Here is a 17,878-nt window from a genome sequence, read left to right as displayed (position 1 = left end):
TGTTTTCATCTCTGTGGTCAGAATTTATCTTCAAAAATTGTATAATACAGCATTATATGGGAAGAAGCAGGCAAGAGAATTTTCTTGTCTTTCCCACAAAGGAATAACCTGAAAACCAAATACATGTTTAACAGTTATCTTTCGATATCCATGGACATGATTTATTTTTCATTCTCATGCACAATGGAGTTATAAAATTGGTTGTTTGTACAGGTGGTTGAAGTTTGAAGAAGATGTAGAGGATGGTGGAGAGAGGTGGAGCAAGCCATATGTTGCCACACTGTCACTTCATAGCTTGTTTGAGCTGAGAAGCTGTATCCTGAATGGCACAGTTCTTTTGGACATGAGAGCTAACTCCATAGAAGAAATTGCAGGTATGTATTCATGCTGCATTTATTAGTTAGGAATATTAATAATAAAATCAAGTACTTACAAAATTTCTTACAAGAAAGATGTTGCATAATAACCAGTTTGGTTTAGAAACTCCTAGGAAATATTTTACTCCATATATGAGAAAGAAACTAATGTCTGACGCAACTGGTAAATATTTTATTTATATTTTTCATATAGACTTCGCTGTTTTCAGAATCAATTTTTATGTAAAGGAGAAAATTAAAATGGAGGAGAGAGGATAGTTTGTATATCTATCTCATTAGAACTGGCATGTTCTCTGCTCTTTCTGTGCCACCTCACATTGTGATTGATGCATGTGCTAACATCCACAAACTGAATCTACTGCTAAGCTAATTGCAGACAATCTAGCTTTAAAAAAAAAGTTATGGGGAAGTATTCATCAGAATTATGTAAAATGAAAACACACCAGTTTAAAAAACATTTCTGAGCTGAGAATGAAATCAAGAGCAATAATACTTAGTGTAAGTTTTTCAAAATTTTTGAGATGTGTTACCTTCCTTAACTAAAGTTGAGTGCATATTTTCCAATAAAGGTGTTTTTGGCAGTTGCAATTCTAGAGCTTTTGAGAACAGCAGAAACAGAAAGCAAGAGACAACATAACGGATGAGTCTTGTCTCCTAAAAGTATAAGCGAGAGTGAGACTGAATGCCATTTTCTGCTTTCCTGGTGTTTCCTGTAAAGGCTATAACTAGTTACTGCAGGGGAATTCTTGGTAGTGCATTACTGTAATAAAGCAGGTTGTTAAGGCACTGTATAGTACAGACGTGTAATGCAGGGCCTTAAGGAGTCCTAAAACTACAAAGATTGCCTGGCCATGCTAGAACCATGCAGTACAGCCTGGTATGTTCATTTCCTGTCCTAAAGATAGACGGTAATTTGAATTAGATAATTTACAAATTTCTTAGTAGACAAGAATTGAAGATAAAGTAATTTTTCTAGTCTAGCAAGAGAGGGATAATGTATGTATTAGAAATATATTTACACTGGACTTTTAACTTGTCATTAAAATGTTAACACCTGATTCAAGAGCTCACGTGCCCTAGAGAGTTTCTAGTGCTGTGTCCTTTCTCCTGTTGTTTAAAAATATCTGTCCCTTCCAACAGAGAAGACACAGAGCAAAAAGATATACTATTTTGTAATCTGGCGTCCCTAATTTTCTTTTTATTAACCCTTAGTAAGGGCTAGTCTCATGCTTATGATGGTTTTTGAACTGGTATCTTTGCATATCGCACATGTTGCCTTGCTTTTACCTTACCTTACTTTTACCTTACCTCACAACATTTTTAAAAATCGTGCTGTATCTGTAAATAATACAAATTATACAGCTATTGCTATTTTATAGAAATATTGTATTAGATTTGTGGAATTCTCCACATTCCAAACTTTGCTTGAAGATCAAGTATGATGCAACAGGTGTAAATTTGGGAAAAGAGCACATGCACAGAGAAATGGTGCATGAGTGGTTGTTGGGGCCTTTTTTTTTGCTTTGTGACAGGCACGAAGTAGTGTGTTAACAGAAAACGGGAAATACACACATAAATATAGAAAACTTTTGTTTAGGTAAAGGTACAAAACGCAGAGCAAGAAAATTTTCTGACACTCAAGATTATAAAGAAAAGTGCATTATAGATGACATGTAAGTCTATGTAAGGGCCGGTTAAATTTCCTTTTAGTTGTTATTTACATTATCAAGTAAGGGAGATATTGTTCAGTGGGCTGTATTTAACAGTGGAATTAAAACTGGCTCAGACAGTAGCAGCTTTTTGCATTTACCTTTTCCAAATTGTGTTGAACTGATGCAAGATATTATTGATCCAAATCTGCAGAAATGTGTGTGGGTTTCTACTGTGTGCCAAGATCTGGTTCTCCCATGAATCATGGTCTGAATCAGAGCTTCAAAATTTGTCTTTACAATGATAGAAGATAATCATGAAGAATAAAAAGCAGCTGATTTGAAAGAACAAAGGTGTGTATCAGTATGCTGCTTCATTATTTATTTATTCAGCTATTTTTTTAAATCATCAAGAAGTACTTAGATCAGCTGCTTTATGTTCTTTTATTGCTTTTTTGCTTAAATAGTAAACTGAGATTTTCAAGCTTGAGCTTTACATTTTTAATCCAGAAGTCACTCAACTTCTTCCGTTCCGTAGTCAGCTAAAAGTTCCCTTCCAGAATTGTTTTTATTTGGGTAGGTAAAGTAAGGATTAACACAATAAAAATAACTTCAGCAAACTCCTTTTCTTCCTGTTTTTGGAAGATATTGTATAGTGAGACCACAATGAATTCCTGTTTGTAATCTCCTTAATGCCTAATTAATTGTAGTAATTTTGTTCGTTTGTTTAGTTAACATGTCCGAAGATTCAAGCATTCACAATTCTAATTTTGTTTTGAAACTCATCACACATGAAAGTTGTCCTTCAGTAGAGAATTTGATGAGTTACTGTAATGCTATTCTGAATCAGTCCTGCTTCTGGGATATCTTGATTTGTTGATTAGGGAAACTTGTTTCTTCTGACAAGAGGCTTTAGGATGACTTTCATGAACTGGCATGTACCACTTTCTCTTTAAAAGTATCTGTTGTGGCAGATGTGGGTGAATTTCATTTGTTAGTTTATTTGTTTGAACTGGAAGGCATCTCTTTCTGGTGAGGCGATCTGGCACATGATAAGGTTTGCATGGGTCTTGCTTTGTCTTTGAGAGAGGGTTTTTGTCTTCCTCTTTTCCATCTGCAGATTCAAGAAGCTTTTTTTCTTTTTTTTTTTTAACAACTTTGCAGCAGGTTCTTCTGGCAAGTTAATCATTCTATAGATCAGCCATGTTCTGTGTCAAGTATCTTCCAAGAGGATTTTTTCCCCTAGAAATAAAGTTGCTATTCCACTTGCTTTCCTCTATTATTATTATTATTATTATTATTATTAGTGTTGTAGAAATGCTGTTTTCCTCTTCCTCAGTTAAGTTCCTTTGTAATTTGTTACTATAATACTACACCTGTCGTTCCTGCTGTCCAGTGCCTACAAAATGTTACAAAGAGTGTGGCACACATTAGGCAGCGTTGGGAGGATGAAAGACTAGTAGTAGTGGTGACAAGCACACCACCAAGATAAGTGTGTTAGATATGTTAGAAATTTGATAATGTGACAGGCTGCTCTTATTTTTCATATAAACAACTGCTGGACCTGAAGATAAGACAGAACTTGTATCTCTGAGAAGATACTTTCTTGTTAGTTCTACTCAGCTGCTGTTCGCTGTCTGTAGTTACAATCCTACTTACTGTGTGCTATACAATGCAGACATTGTTTTCACCCTGGAGTCGGTATGTATTCTAGTTGTGTCTGACAGTCCTGACACTTTAGAATTTAAAGAAATGGTTGTTCTCACCTGTTGGCTTCAAATTTTTTGAACATGTAACTCTCTTCTTATTTTGCTTGCTGGCTGTTCTCGTGCTGGGCTAGGCCAGTGATCCTGATAGTCACTTTTGGTTGCTACTGTGTATATTTCATGTAGGAGAATTTGCAAAAACAGATTATATGCCATGGTCTTAAGTGGTACCCCTAAATTTAGCTTTTGTTCTTGTACTTCTGATTAATAGTTTCTTACTGTGGGTTTTGTTTTTTAATGAAATCTGTTGATAATTTTACTGCATTACTATGGTGCTTTGTATCTTTTGAGATGAAATAAACTAATCGTGCACATGTACTTCCTTTTTATGTGCCTAACACTTTGCTAGGGAGAAATGTGTGTTTTGTATTTGTTGGTAATGTCTTGCTATCTGGGCTATATTCCAATATCAAATTATATTTCTGTAAACACAGTGCCAGTCTTTGTATCCTTGAAAGAGGTGTACTTAATCTTTGTTGCTGAATTGAGACAATTCCTATTTGGTTTAGTCAAAGCTATTACTCTGTAAACACTCACTAAGGCATTAAACTCTCAGCACTCAATTCTTGAAAATTTATTTTATTAAAGTCTGTGTTTTAAGACTTTAATGGGCTTGTGGTAAAATCTACAGATGAAAAACATCTTTTTTACTGTTTACATGGCTTTCAGAACATTTTGTATTTCATCCCTGGAAACTCTGGTAGTTCTGCATAAAAATATTTTGGCACCAGTGATGTCGTGAGAATTTTTAAATCATCCTGTCTTCCAGCACGTCCGTTCTCTGTTAGATTCTTTTTCATTCCAACTGTGTTATTAAAAATGGCTTCATCTAGAAGACTGTACATTTCTTTTGACAGGCACCCAATTGTCTTTGTTGATAAAGAGCTTATTCATACCTATGATGCTGAATTCACAGGCAATATCTTACTATAATAGAGACTTTTGAGATGAATTTCAAACATTGTCATCACGCAGTGAAACAGCATATTCATTCCTGAAATTTCTCAAATTGTTTTTAAATTTTGTAAGATGGATTTTACTTTTCCCTTGAAAAGTGCTCAATTCCTCTGCCGAACTTCACACTGTTTAAAAATGCATATTTGATTAAAGACATTTTAGTTTTTGGTTTGGGTTTTTTATTGTTTTTAATATATGACATTCTTTTTTCTTTGTCTTTGCAGTGGCTCCTGTATCAGTAAGCTAGCACTCCATGCACAAGGAATTCCTTTGAACATTTGATGTAATAATATTTTATCGATCACTTCTGTATAGAACATATGCTAAAAGGAAGTCTGAAAAATCTATGTAATCACAACAATTTATTTTGGAACTTGTCTCTTGAGGAGATATTTGCCAGAATCTGGCTGCACCATTAGAGAGCAGCTTCACTGTGTTGTTCAAGTTGGCAAATGAAAATGTTCTCTTTTGATATTTTCATTTAGTTCCTTTGAAACCATGTAGATTCTCAGATTACCATCTGTTTTTTTGATTCTAACCACTGAATGGGACCCAGAAGGTTCTTCTGCTTAATATATGATGCCATTTTCTGTTGTTTGGTTCAAAAACTGTTCAGTCCAGCCTTTAATGGCAATACTTTCTTTACAACATGAGTCACAGATCTTGCATTTTATTGTACTTGTGCAGAGTGTACTGTGAACAAATGTCAAATCTTGTCAAATACGAACTGTGGCCTCAGCATTGCACAGTGGTGCTTCGGTGACGTGCACATGTTTGAAATATTTGATAATCCCATTTATTTTAAATAGCTTAAATGTAATAATGGTGTATTTTTTTAAATTCAATTTTAAATATTTCCATGCTTTCCAATCCAGAGATCCGACTCCTTTTTTTTTCCCAAGCAGTTTCGCATGTTGCTCATGATCAAACTTTCAATCTGTGTAACAGCTTAATCTTGTGATTGAGGTCACTGGACTCTGTGCTCAACAGCTCAGGGCATTACATCCCAAGTGTGCAATTTTATTGATTTCAGTAATATCATGTTAAGCTTTCAATCTGAACAAGTCTTCTTTTGCCTTTCTATGCTTTAAGTTATATTAGTCCATAATAATGATACATTTAAACTGGCTCCAGTTTAGATTTTATTTCACTGGCGTCTTTTGTTTCAGCTGTGACACTCACATTGTATTATGTTTCTGACAGTGCTTTTTATGGTAAATTTAACTTTTATTACAAACACTGTAACAGAGAATGGGGTAGCCTGTGAGCAATCTTCTTCTCTGTTTGACCCTATACCTGTCTTTTGTTCAGCTTCTACACCAAGGTTTTTGCGTTTGTTTGCTTTATTTAGAGCGTATCATGTGGTGATTACCTCTACAGGGAAACCTTTATCAAGTTTTGTTCGTTTGTCTGTGAGTAAATTGTAAATCTCATACAAACTTCTAAGTAGTTTGGTGTTTTGTTTTGTTTTGCATTTTCCCGTGTTAACCACAAATGTGGGAATTTTAAAAATTGCACAAGTCAATCGCAGCTTTCATTTTATGTGTAGAGACCGAACCAATGTCCCTCATGGTGGTTCTTCTGTTTAGAGATGCAAAATATATTGTTTTATGATGTGTCTATTCTTTTGATAGCATCCACTGTGGCATGTCAGCATAGCTCTGATTTACAACTGTGCTTGCTCTCTGAGCCGCAACCGGGGGATTTTAGCCTAGTCTCTCCTATTTACAGTTTTGTGAAATTCTTGCTCTTGTCTTTCAGTAAAATTGTGTGGTATTACTTTAAAAAGCAGACATTTTTCACTCTCCATCTTTCCTTTTCAAGTAATTCAACTGAGAATTTGCACAAAATTATTTCAGGTAGATCTGGAACTAGAATCTGTCTCTCAGTGCAGTGAAACGCTCTGCCTCCTTAGATCAGTGGGCTAAATCCACTGGCTTAGATAGCTTGTTTATAATCACTGTTGTAAATGGGTCTTGGTTGACAAATGCAGCTCTAGAATCCTAATTGCTAGTTTGCTGTTGCTCCTCATACCTCACTCACTGAGGAAGTATATATTCGGCTTCGTGTTAGAGCCAGATTGAGATGAAAAAGAGCATTTCAACTGAATGTCTTCCATAAGGCACTGCTTTAGAGTTGCTTCTGTTTTCTTCTCCCCTGTCTTTAAGGGGAAGAAATCAACCACAAACCTTGTCTTTTAAGTTAGGTTTTGTAGTCAGCTGTCACTGCAGTCATGATGCACGCAAAAGCCCATGTGTTCTATTTTTTGTCATTAATCTTTCATTTTGTCCTGCGATTGCACAGTTATAAAATTTGGAAGATTGAGAGGTGTAAATACCAGCAACTTTGCTGGTATCTACTGAGTTGGATCTTGGTTCTTTACTTACCACTGCAGAAGTAAGGCCCAGTTTAGCTTGTTTACCTCTTAGTAATTTCTTTTTGGACTTTGACAGGTATTTTGATGCAAATGCAGTATATCTTCTATAAATTTATTCTATGCTTCACCTGAGAGTTTCCTGTAGTATTGTATGTGAGGTGTGGGCATGCTGTGAACATGGAGCAATGAGGAATGAGCTGTGACCACACTTGAGTGTCTTCTTATTGCTCATTTGCTTGGACCTGGAATGGCTCCACGTGGATCTGGCCGCACGTTTCTGTACAATGCTGCAGGGTGTAATAAATGTCTCCAGAGTGAGTGGAAGCAGCCAACTTGCTTTTGCATCCTCACTAACCCTAGAGGTGGGATGGATGCAGTTTGCTGTGCTGGGCAACATGTGAGCTGTGCTGCATTTGAGCTGATTTAGGGTGCCTGTGCCCCTGATGCTCTAATTCACAGCCTGGGGAAATTGTTCACAGGTGATGTGGAGTTACATTTGAGTTACTACAATAGCTTTTTTAAGTATTCACATTGCTCACATTTACTCTTAAAATAAATTTTATGTAGATGATATATTGTAACTGAGTCTGAATGAAGAAAACATCACTGAAATTATATGAAACCCCAAGTTTCTTTGAATCTTTTTAAATTACCAGGGCAGGAAGTATGTCTGTCTTTAACACCTTGAAAAAATGATTTCGTGGTTCCGGTATGAATCAAGATTCATTTCTGAAGGAACGTTCTACTTCAGTATTCCTTATGTCAGCAGAAATGGTATGGTGTGAGCAATTAATAGAATGGGTAACCCTGTGCTGGTGGATATTCCACACATTGCATCTTGCTGAAAGCTCCATATGGTTGGGAAGCATCCTTGAAAAATATAATAATAAGCAGTGTCTCTGGCTACAAGGGGGCTTTTCAGGATTTAAAAGGTCATTGAAGAGGAAAATGCTTTAAAACAAACAAAAATATCCTCAGACCTTGGTTGCTGAGCATAAAAACCCTGGGGAGTCTCTGTTGTTACACAGGAATGTAGCTGAGATACAATGCTGTGAAGTTTCAGGTCTGTATTCTTTTCTCTGTTTTGTCATATGGAGTTTGGAGAAATGGCCATGTGCTCTAGATACAAAAGTGAAAAAGAGGGCTTTGGAAAGTAGGTGCAGCTTCAACTGGTGGGAGCATATAGGATGATCTTCTTACAGGATTATTTTGAAAATGAGATGTTTAAAATGCTCCTTTTTGCCATTGGACCTTAAACCATGTTGCTCTTGGTTTTAAGCTTATCTTTGCAATCAAGAGTGCTATCACTGCCATTGCAGAGGCTTCGGCTTTTAAAAGTTACGTTGAAAAACTTGGGAAGAAACTGAAGTGGAATCCCATTATGATAGCTGCTGATGGAGACAGTCTTTCTCACTACTCTTCAAATCTGTTCACATTTTGAGAAAATGGTCAAAATAGAGCAATCTGGCAGTAATTTGGCTATACTTAAACTCCTACAGCTGCTACTGCAAGTGGGTCTGTATTAAAGGAATGACAACTGGAAGGGAGCATCAAGGCAAGAAAGCATATCTTCACTCTTTCCAAATCTGAATGCATCTTCCCTTTTTATGTGGGGTAGAGGTGCAAGGGAAGTTGTTGTAAAAAACCCCTCCAGGTAAGCCACTCCCTTCTCAGTTTGGCAGGAAGTAAAAATTGTTCATAACCACGCTGGCACTAACTGCGTGGCTTGTGTGACTGTTCTAGCAGAGCATCTAGGCTAGGAAGAGGATAAGGATATGATTTTCTTTTTCTTGACATTTTCTCTCCTCGAGTGGATCATCTTAAATAGTAACACCATCCTCAGTAGTTAATATATTTTAATATTTAATATGGAAAATACTGTAATTCCAGGAGTGACACCTTACAAGTGAAGTTCCACTGATCTGTAAGCAAGGTGGTGACCGCAATCCTAAATTTGCCTGTTCTAGAGGAGTCCTTTTTTTCAGCTCTTCCTTTTGATTTCTGTCTTAGAGCAACTCAAAGAAGGTAATCTTTGGTTTTGCATCTTCTACAGTTTGTCATTTGGTCAGCAGAATTAAAAAAGGGAAGAGAAGGGGAGAGGATCAGTTCCGTTTTGCTTTAGCACAGATGCCCTCAGTTATATGTTTATTATTTATTGCTTTCCTTTGAAGATCTCCTGTTATGTTACAGATGATCTCCTGTTATGTTTCTTGAAGCTGGAGCTTGCTTTTCTTTTTCTTGTGTGTTGCAAATTCTTGGCTCCTTCTGTAAACATTCTACTAAAGGCTTTCTCTTGAACTCGCGTTACCTTCTCTTTTGCCTGTCACTCATCTTGCTGCTATGCCTCTCTATCGCTTCCATGAGAGTCTGGAGTAATAGGAAAACTCTGTTTGTCTAGACTGGAAGTGCAGAGATAACTGGTGTTTGAGTTAACCCTAGAGATCAGTTCTCTTCAGAGTCAGATGAAGCACCCTGAAGACAGGTTTTATGAATTTAGGCACAGCACTGGGCAACATGACTCTTTGGTGTGAGCTCTTTAGTCAAAGGCAACATTGAAAACCTCTCCATCACTCTTCATTGCGAGATGTGGATGCATCTCTTGTGTTTGCAGCTGTTGGCAGCTGTGTTTATCCATGGACCTAGCTTTGTTTTTTTGTGTGTCATCACATTTGTTGGTAGCCTCTTCATAGTAAGGGAAACATGCAGATAATTTGTTGTTCAGCTCTTCAAGCAGCTATGTATGTGATACATTGACTTTTTATGTGGATATTGAGAACTTCAGAAAACCTGTTGTGCTTTTAAAATGTACATACAATGCATAGTTGACTGTTAGCAATTAAACTCCGCATTTAACCAGCATAATTATTTAATGCCTTTTATTATCTCCTCTTGCTCTTGGCAATTATTGAAGACCTGACAAACTCTGTCTCTACTCATGATGCATCTGCTTTTTATTTTTTCTGCTCTGCTTGCTTTTCCACTGAGTTTACTGGTAGATGTGAATTTGATACCAGCACAGAATCATGAGCTGTCTGATTTTTCAGTACAAGGAGCTTTTGAGTCAGCTTGTTGTATCACTGTTTTTGTGCAGTACAGTTTCTCCTAGTGGATAGATGAAGACAATGTGTACTGAAATGCTGTTTTACTTGCTTTGATACACAATTTCTTTTGTTCCTTTCTTTTTCTGTTAAGTATTATTACTGTTGCTAGCAGGATTTCCCAAAATAATAATTTAGAAATCCCCAGAATTCTCAATAGTTCTTTCCCGTTTGAAATACATAATGCACATATTTACAAATAGTTTTGAGTATGAATATGTAAGAGTATTTTCTGCCAGTAGACTGTAAAAATGGTTGTAATTTCTTAGCAGGGGATCAGTTTCACTCACACCTCCAGGTAGTGATTCTCTTGCATGAACATGTACATCGGGCAGCAGAATGAGATCAAGTATTTGCAAATAATGCAGCAAATTTTCCTGTATTGTCTTATCTGGAATTTCTTTATATTGTACTGAAAGTCTTGTAATTATAGTTATAAGAAATAAAGACCTAGGCAGTGATCTCCTGTGGTAAGTATAAAGGGAATAAAAAAGTCGTTTCATCACATCATACTGGTCCTTTGTAGCAAATAAGGTAGGGGTTATTTGGAAAAAAAAAGGCAACTTATAAACATCATAATACTGGGTTTAAATGTATTATGTATGGGAGTGCTTAGGATCTGACTTCAAAGTTACATAGATGACCTTAATTTGGGAACTGCATATTTTCTTTAGGGATTGACCTTGTTACATTAATAGCATCCTTTTAGATTTTTTTTTTTAACCTGAGAGTAAAGCACTTTTAAATAAACCAAACCATACCATTTAATTCTATTGCATTAAAGGAACTGATACCTTTCACTTGTAATCCTGTAGGGTAGTAATTCTTGTTACTGCAATTTAGAAGATAAAATATTTCTTCTTTCCCTTCTTTTATTATGTTTATGTATATATTTTCAGATATGATTCTGGACCAGCAGGTGGGTTCTGGGCAGCTCAGTGAAGATGTTCGTCACAGAGTGCATGAGGCCTTACTGAAACAGCATCACCATCAGAACCAGAAAAAGCTGAGCAACAGGATCCCAATTGTGAGATCCTTTGCCGATATTGGAAAGAAGCAGTCTGAGCCCCATTCCATGGATAAAAATGGTAATGCGTTGCTTTATTTTGCATTTTGAGCTTTCAATAACATCTGCCTGTTCAGTACCACATGTGCTTGAACCCACAGCTTGAACTCAGTGTGACTCTGCTCTGAAAAGCCACTGTGTAAAAGTGGTACCTTTTACATGAGTGGTTCCTCTTATGCATTCAGTAACACATCTGTTTAAGTTTGGAATTCAGGTGTCCTGGACAGTTCAGGGCTGTGCTACTCAAGGGGAGAAGCTCAGGTGTTGGAAGCAGGTTAACTGTGTTCGAGCGCCACTCTGCCCTGATTAACTGCCATGGCATGTTATCCCCAGCGCAGCACAGCTCAAGGACACTTGTGGTGCTTTAGGCATCCTGGGCGAACCTTCAGACGGAGCTTCAGCATCTTTGCGCAGTGTTGCTCTGAACTGTTGACATGCTCCATTAGTGCCAGAAATGTGATTTGACTATTTTTGACTTCTGTTGACCATCCAGGGCCTATTTGGTTAAAATGTAATGGATTCTTAGAATAGTTTCTAAGTCTATGACACTGTATGCATTAGCTAGTGTTCAACTGGTGTTTCAGATTTCATAGTTGAGTTTGAGGAGTTGGAAAATGAGAAGAACATTTTCAAGATGACACTGTTGGAGAGATGCCACAAGAACTATACCTTATTCTTTCAGAAAACCGCTTTTTGGAAAAATCATATTCATGAAAATGAGAGAGCATATTTTCAGAGTAGTTCTGCACTAAAATAGTGGCTTAATTTTTTTTCCTTGGTTTCACAGAAGCCTTTATAAGCCGTACTGCTATTATAGGTTAATCATAATGAAGGATCATTTCTTATTGCCTCTTCCTTATTTACGTAGACACAGGCCTGTGTTATGAAACATGCAGCAAGATTTTGCAAGTATTTACAATTAATTCACTAGATTTGTACATTGCAAAATTACCAAGCCTCTGTATCCAGTATCATCACAATACCCACAACATTTTTTCTGGACACCATTGCACTTTAGTGACTCTTATTCCCCAAATCACCTCAGCTTTAGTGAAATCTCAGTCCCTTCTGCTGCTGTGTCTGGTTCAGGGCCCTGCTGAGCTCCTCTGTCACCCTGGGACGTGTGGCATGAGGGAACACCCGTGGCACAGGGAAGGTGCAAGGGGCAGCTGGTTGGTGTCAGGAGGGAGTAGTGGTGCGGCTGATCTGCCAAGATAGGGATGTTGGTATAAAGATTGGCTTTGGTTTCAAGGAAGGAACCTTTGTTTCAATTATCACCATATAAAGTTTTAATAAGTACTTCTAAATCTAGCTGCTTCCCCGGGAGAGACTCTCAGACCTAAAAGGCAACATCTGATTTCATCTGAAGAGGATAGTAAATAGAAACGTATAAATTATGCCATAGCATTTTAAGAGTAAGGAAAATGTAGTATTTACTAAGATGTGTGTGAGGACGCATATGGATGCACAAGAGCAAAAGTAGGTTGATTGTTCATCCTTTTTAAGGCAACATTCCTGTTGATTTGTGCAACTCTTGCTAATGACTTTAAACAGATATTCAGGAGGCACTTAAGAAAGTCGGTGCTATAGTGTTTATATTCCTCAGTTTCCACAGGGCACAAGATGGCCACTTGCATTCCATGAGCTTTTTTCACTAGGTCTTATATAACAAATAAGCAGTAGGTCTACTTAAAAAGACCTCTCAGGGCAAGCTGTGAAAAGTATCATAATATCAATTTCAGTAACTTTCTTTAGCTGTTAGTGGAACTGATACAGCAATTCACTCTAGAAACATCTCATTTTTGCCTAAGTTTCTTGTGGGAACCTTCATATCTCTAATTCCCCCCAAAATAGATTCTGATCAGGATAGCATCAAAGTCCATATTAAACACACTGATTTTCTATACTCGGTGGTTAAGTGATTCTGTGAGTAGGGAGACACACTCTTAGAGGTTTTCCTTTGTCTGTGCTTATTTTTCAAGATGAAAAACTACTGAATTCCAGTTCATGTCTTTATGTAGAGATGCATCAGAGCCCTCTAACATCTGGTTAAAAAATTACTGTCACTTTCACTGTGTTAGTTTAAATTAAATGTACCATAAACAATACAAATCCAAATAATTCCAGGAACATTTATATGAAGGTAAATTAACTTTTTATTTAAATTACAATGAAGAGTTCCAAACTGAATCTTTTTGGACATGTATCTTCTAATCAGTTTCAAGCATTGTTCTTCTGCTTGCATCCTTCAAGTGCTAATGCACATTTGGCAGACTCCTGTACTGACCTCTTCAAAATAGATTATGGCCCTGTGATAAAGCAAAGAGGGGTTGGTTTATTTTAAATTTCTCTCTTACCATCCATTACACTGTTACATTAAAAAGTCCAAATTTTTTTTTTTTTATTGTGTCAATTGTACTAAAATTAGTGTTAGCTTTAGAAGAGGAAAATTCTCTCTTATGTTTTTGGTTTTCAAAGGAATCACAATTTTTTCCCTTTTCAACACAACAGCAAATAAAACAGCTCATGGCCTTGAGTGGCAACTGTCACCCCAATATGCTGGGATTAATGGAGCGGGGAAAGGTGATTCTGGAGAGCTGCCTAATTTTAGGCACACTGACTGCTACCTCTGCTGGCATACTCTTAGTTATTTCTTTACTGTGGGTAACTTGCAATAGTATGTGGTGTGTAAGTTTTACAGGAATCTATGCTGAAATGCTCAGCTTTCAGGAAATGAGGAGCCCTTGGAAGCTTGACCAGGGGTAGCAGCGAGGTTTCTGATCATTATCTGCTGCCATTGCCTCATGACCCAAATGCTAGAGTTCAGCTACAGTCTTATGCTCACTGTAGTGCTATTTCTTTTTAGATTGCAATGGAGTGTCTGTACAAGCTTCTCATAATAAGACAAAGATGAGTCGTTAAAATATAACTTTGGATCAGGTGAAAGCAAAAGAACAGGCAGATAAATACATGTAAAAGAAAGCAAAATTAAGAGAGCGAAACACCATGTATTATTGTCGAAAGTGTCTTGTGAGACACGTCTTTGTTTCCCGAGGACAAACTGGTAAAATGGAGTCAAGGCATCATTTTAGGGTACTTATTCCCATTGTGCGCAAACATTGTGTAGAATGTATGAACGTAGAATATTTCATATCTAGCAAACAGTAGCAGTATTTTTCTCTCTTTAATAGAAAAATGCATTAAAATAGTAAAACATTTTATTATTGCTTTTACTTTCTGGATGAGAAGCTGAATTGATAGAAGACTGCAGGGAGAAAAACAGATCATCTCAGGTAATACTATGAGCTTACAGCTCAGATCAGACTTTTCAGTAACAGCAATTGCCAGGAGATTTAGAAGGGCCACTTATTTGTCCCTGTTGAAAGGAGGCAGAGGAAATTGGATGCTTTTTCTGCACAAAAGGGAACTCTCAGTTTGGTTAAATTTGGGTTTCATGTGGACAGTTTAACTGATAACAATCCTTAGCAGTCTGTAATTTGTAAAATAAGTGATTCATAGCCATAAGTCCTTGCCTTCTGGGTTACCTGGTACAGCTGAGGATGCAAAACTCCTTTGACCATGTTCCTGACTACACTAGCTTATCAATGTGTCCATTTCCAGCTATTCCGGAGCAAAGTCTGAAAATGAAGACAGAAACTTAAATTCAGTGCATGGCTATGCAGCTGACAGACTACTGTGGTATCTTTGCTGGAAGATAGTTGTGCATATGTTCTTCCTCCATTTTTTCTTTGTTTAAGAGTCTGTCAGACCATCTAATTAATTTGCTTTGTATTTAGTAGTATTATCTTTTGTTTACAATGGCTTTTCTTCACATCCTCTGCAGGGCTAAGATGCAGGGTGCTATGGATTTACCATGCATTTTTAATGCTGCCATGCTGTGTTTAACTTTCACTTTTCATTAACCATCAAAACTGTGAGAATTAAAAGCCTGCTTTTGAAGTTCCAATAAAAACCAACCGTCAAATTTGGCATAAGAGCAGGAAAAATGACTTTTTGTTCTTAAGTCTAATTTGACACCAAATACCCCAAATAGAGGGTTGCAAGTAATTTTAGCATAAATAATGTAAAGGCAGGTAAAAATACGAAAATTTGTCATTAGTAAACAATTTTTGGGAAGTTTGATTTGTAAAGCAATTTAACTTATTTTTATTGAGATCAATAGGTTTTTCACTCTACCTGAGAACTGTGTCTGTAAATTTCTATAGTGTGGTCTAAAAAGCCAAAGACATTGCAAATACACAACACCTTTCTATTGTTACAGGAATGCTAAAATAATTTCATAAGCCTCTCCCCTTTTAGAGGGTTCTCCAATTCAGAATTTAAGCATGTGTGGCATGGGAAAGTAGAGAATTTGACAAATATGTAGTTAGGAAAAGAAGTTTTCATCACATCAATTTAAGTTTTTTTGACTGGCTATTTCACTTTTAGTCTAGACTTCAAATTACGTGTGTGTGTGTATGTAATGAGTTCTAACGGACCTTTTACTGATTAAAATCAAAGAGGAAGGAACTAGAGGAGAGGAGCATGGCAGGATAAGTGACTTGTAAACTGTATTTCCAAGCACCTTGCTGAACTGTTCTTAATCTATAACAATGTTATCTGATGCCTGTTTTCTGTTCCATACCTATGACGTTTATAACTGCTTCTTCTGCCTTGATGTCAGAATAGACACTTTTTTAGCATAAAAATTGCATTATGCTACACATCATGTCTGATTTTTGAGAAATTCTGAAGTTCTGGGGAGAAGTTTATCAATATACCAAAGAGCTTGAAGAAGGCGATGGCGCATTAAATTGTGGATCTTCAGAGCTAACAGCATGAGCTGCTGGAGCAGTTGATTTTGACGTGTTCTTTTTCAAGCCTTTTTCCAGTTAGTTAGTGTGATGGGCTGGATGGGCTTCATTATTTTATGGCAGTATGAGCACACACAGAGGTGTTTAAGACAATACTTTGGTGTCTAACTAAGGACAATATGCTTTAGCATCCCAGTAAGTCTAAATTACCAGTTATGTGATGGTGTTTGTTACTTCCCTCAGTTTCCTGAACTCTCCTAAGCATCAATTAAGCATTTATGCTGTAACTCAGAGCTAGCTTACAACATCTGATGTCAATACTGCCACGTGGAGAGAGACAGACGTTACTTGGAGGCCAATGAAAATGATAGGGAGGAATGCCTAGGTATGTGACCATGTTCCTTCATTTTGGGAATAAGTCACAACAAATGTCATATACATACCCAAGTTTTCTGGCAGTATTGAGTCTGGATCAGATAGATTGCTCCTGCTTTCCTTTAAGAGAAGGCAAACCCAAAAGGTAGTTAATTCTGGCTTAAAATTAAATTAAATTAGCTAATGCGCTATTTATTGTTTTATATTCTTCTCAAATGCATATATTTTAATCAACTTGTATTATCCACAGGTTTTTATATTACTAAAATATAACTTGTATTTATGAAAATTTTCATCTGATATTTATTCTTTCTTTCTCCACTTTTCCTTGTACCCATGATAAAATGTGTAATCTATATGTATAAAGCGATATCATTCATCTGTGTATTTCTTTATTTTGCTCTTTGTTGTGTCTGTCTCTAACAGGCTCATCTCATCTCTGTATCTTCCTCATCTCCTATCCTTTGGGTTCTGTAAACTCCCTGAAGGTTCAGAGGTAGTATAAATACCTGTTCTTGCTTGGGCTTCAAATAATTTCAAATGTGCACCCGTGTCTTCATCTCAGTTTCTTGACAGCATGCAACTTCTTGCTATAGTGATTAAAAAATACCTCAGGCCTTTGTCAGCAGTTCTGGCACACTTACGAGAAGCTTGTGTGGAATTATGTTTTTTTGGGGAAAAAAACCAACAGCAACAGTGATATGTGTTCATTTTGTTACATCAATTTGTAAAACTGCAAATCATAGAATTTTAGTTAAAATTGCATGACTTTGTGTGAATTATGCTTGTGATTCAGGCCTAGTGTTAGAAAAACAGGTAAAGTAATTTAGTCCTCATCCTTTATATAATGTATCATTAGCGAGCACCAAATCTGCTTGCAGTCACGCAGGTACAATGGGAGTGACATGGTTCTCCACCGACTGAAAATGTTGTGGATCAAGAGGTCTAAAAGTACATATACAATTCTGTCTGTAAAGTTGGTATCACTGCTCTATTGTATTAGAATTTTACTGCATACTAAAGAAAACTTTATGTTTTTCAATCCTTCATTTTTGATTTGGACAGTGTGTCTGTTTATATTTGGAAAATTGGTGACTAGATGCAGTGAAAAGCCTGAAGATTGTTATATCTGGCTCGCAAATTGGATTTTTTTTTTATTTCCTGAATGGGAAGAAATCTGTATGGTCTAGAAAAATAAGCAATTTACTTTCTGATTCAGTTTCCTTTGATGTGTCAGTTATATCCAGTTTGTTTCCATTAACTGTGATTTGTATCTGTAGACGTTGTTCTTGGCTTTTGTCGTTGGTATTTTAGAGACGTCTTTGATTTTGATTAATAAATGCAATACACATAGTTAATGTCTCAAGCTTTTAATTTTAGGGAATAGGAATATGCTGCA

The 17,878-nt window shown here is 36.6% G+C and overlaps 1 protein-coding gene across 2 annotated transcripts in view; it reads left to right on the top strand.

Moving 5' to 3' along the window:
- The first annotated feature begins 275 nt into the window (after window positions 1-275).
- The window catches only part of SLC4A10 (solute carrier family 4 member 10), a 66,919-nt gene continuing 49,316 nt past the window's right edge, over window positions 276-17,878 (top strand). For both annotated transcript variants that reach the window (XM_065637820.1, XM_065637819.1), the window contains exons 1-2: window positions 276-374; window positions 11,124-11,312. In XM_065637820.1, coding sequence (XP_065493892.1) covers window positions 344-374; window positions 11,124-11,312 — 220 coding nt within the window. In that variant the 5' untranslated portion in view covers window positions 276-343. The remainder of the gene's footprint in view (window positions 375-11,123; window positions 11,313-17,878) is intronic.

This window comes from Caloenas nicobarica, chromosome 6, assembly GCF_036013445.1.
Source record: "Caloenas nicobarica isolate bCalNic1 chromosome 6, bCalNic1.hap1, whole genome shotgun sequence".
In the NCBI taxonomy this organism is placed as follows: domain Eukaryota; kingdom Metazoa; phylum Chordata; class Aves; order Columbiformes; family Columbidae; genus Caloenas; species Caloenas nicobarica.
Note: the sequence above shows the minus strand (reverse complement) of the source record. Positions and strands in the feature narration are given on the sequence as shown.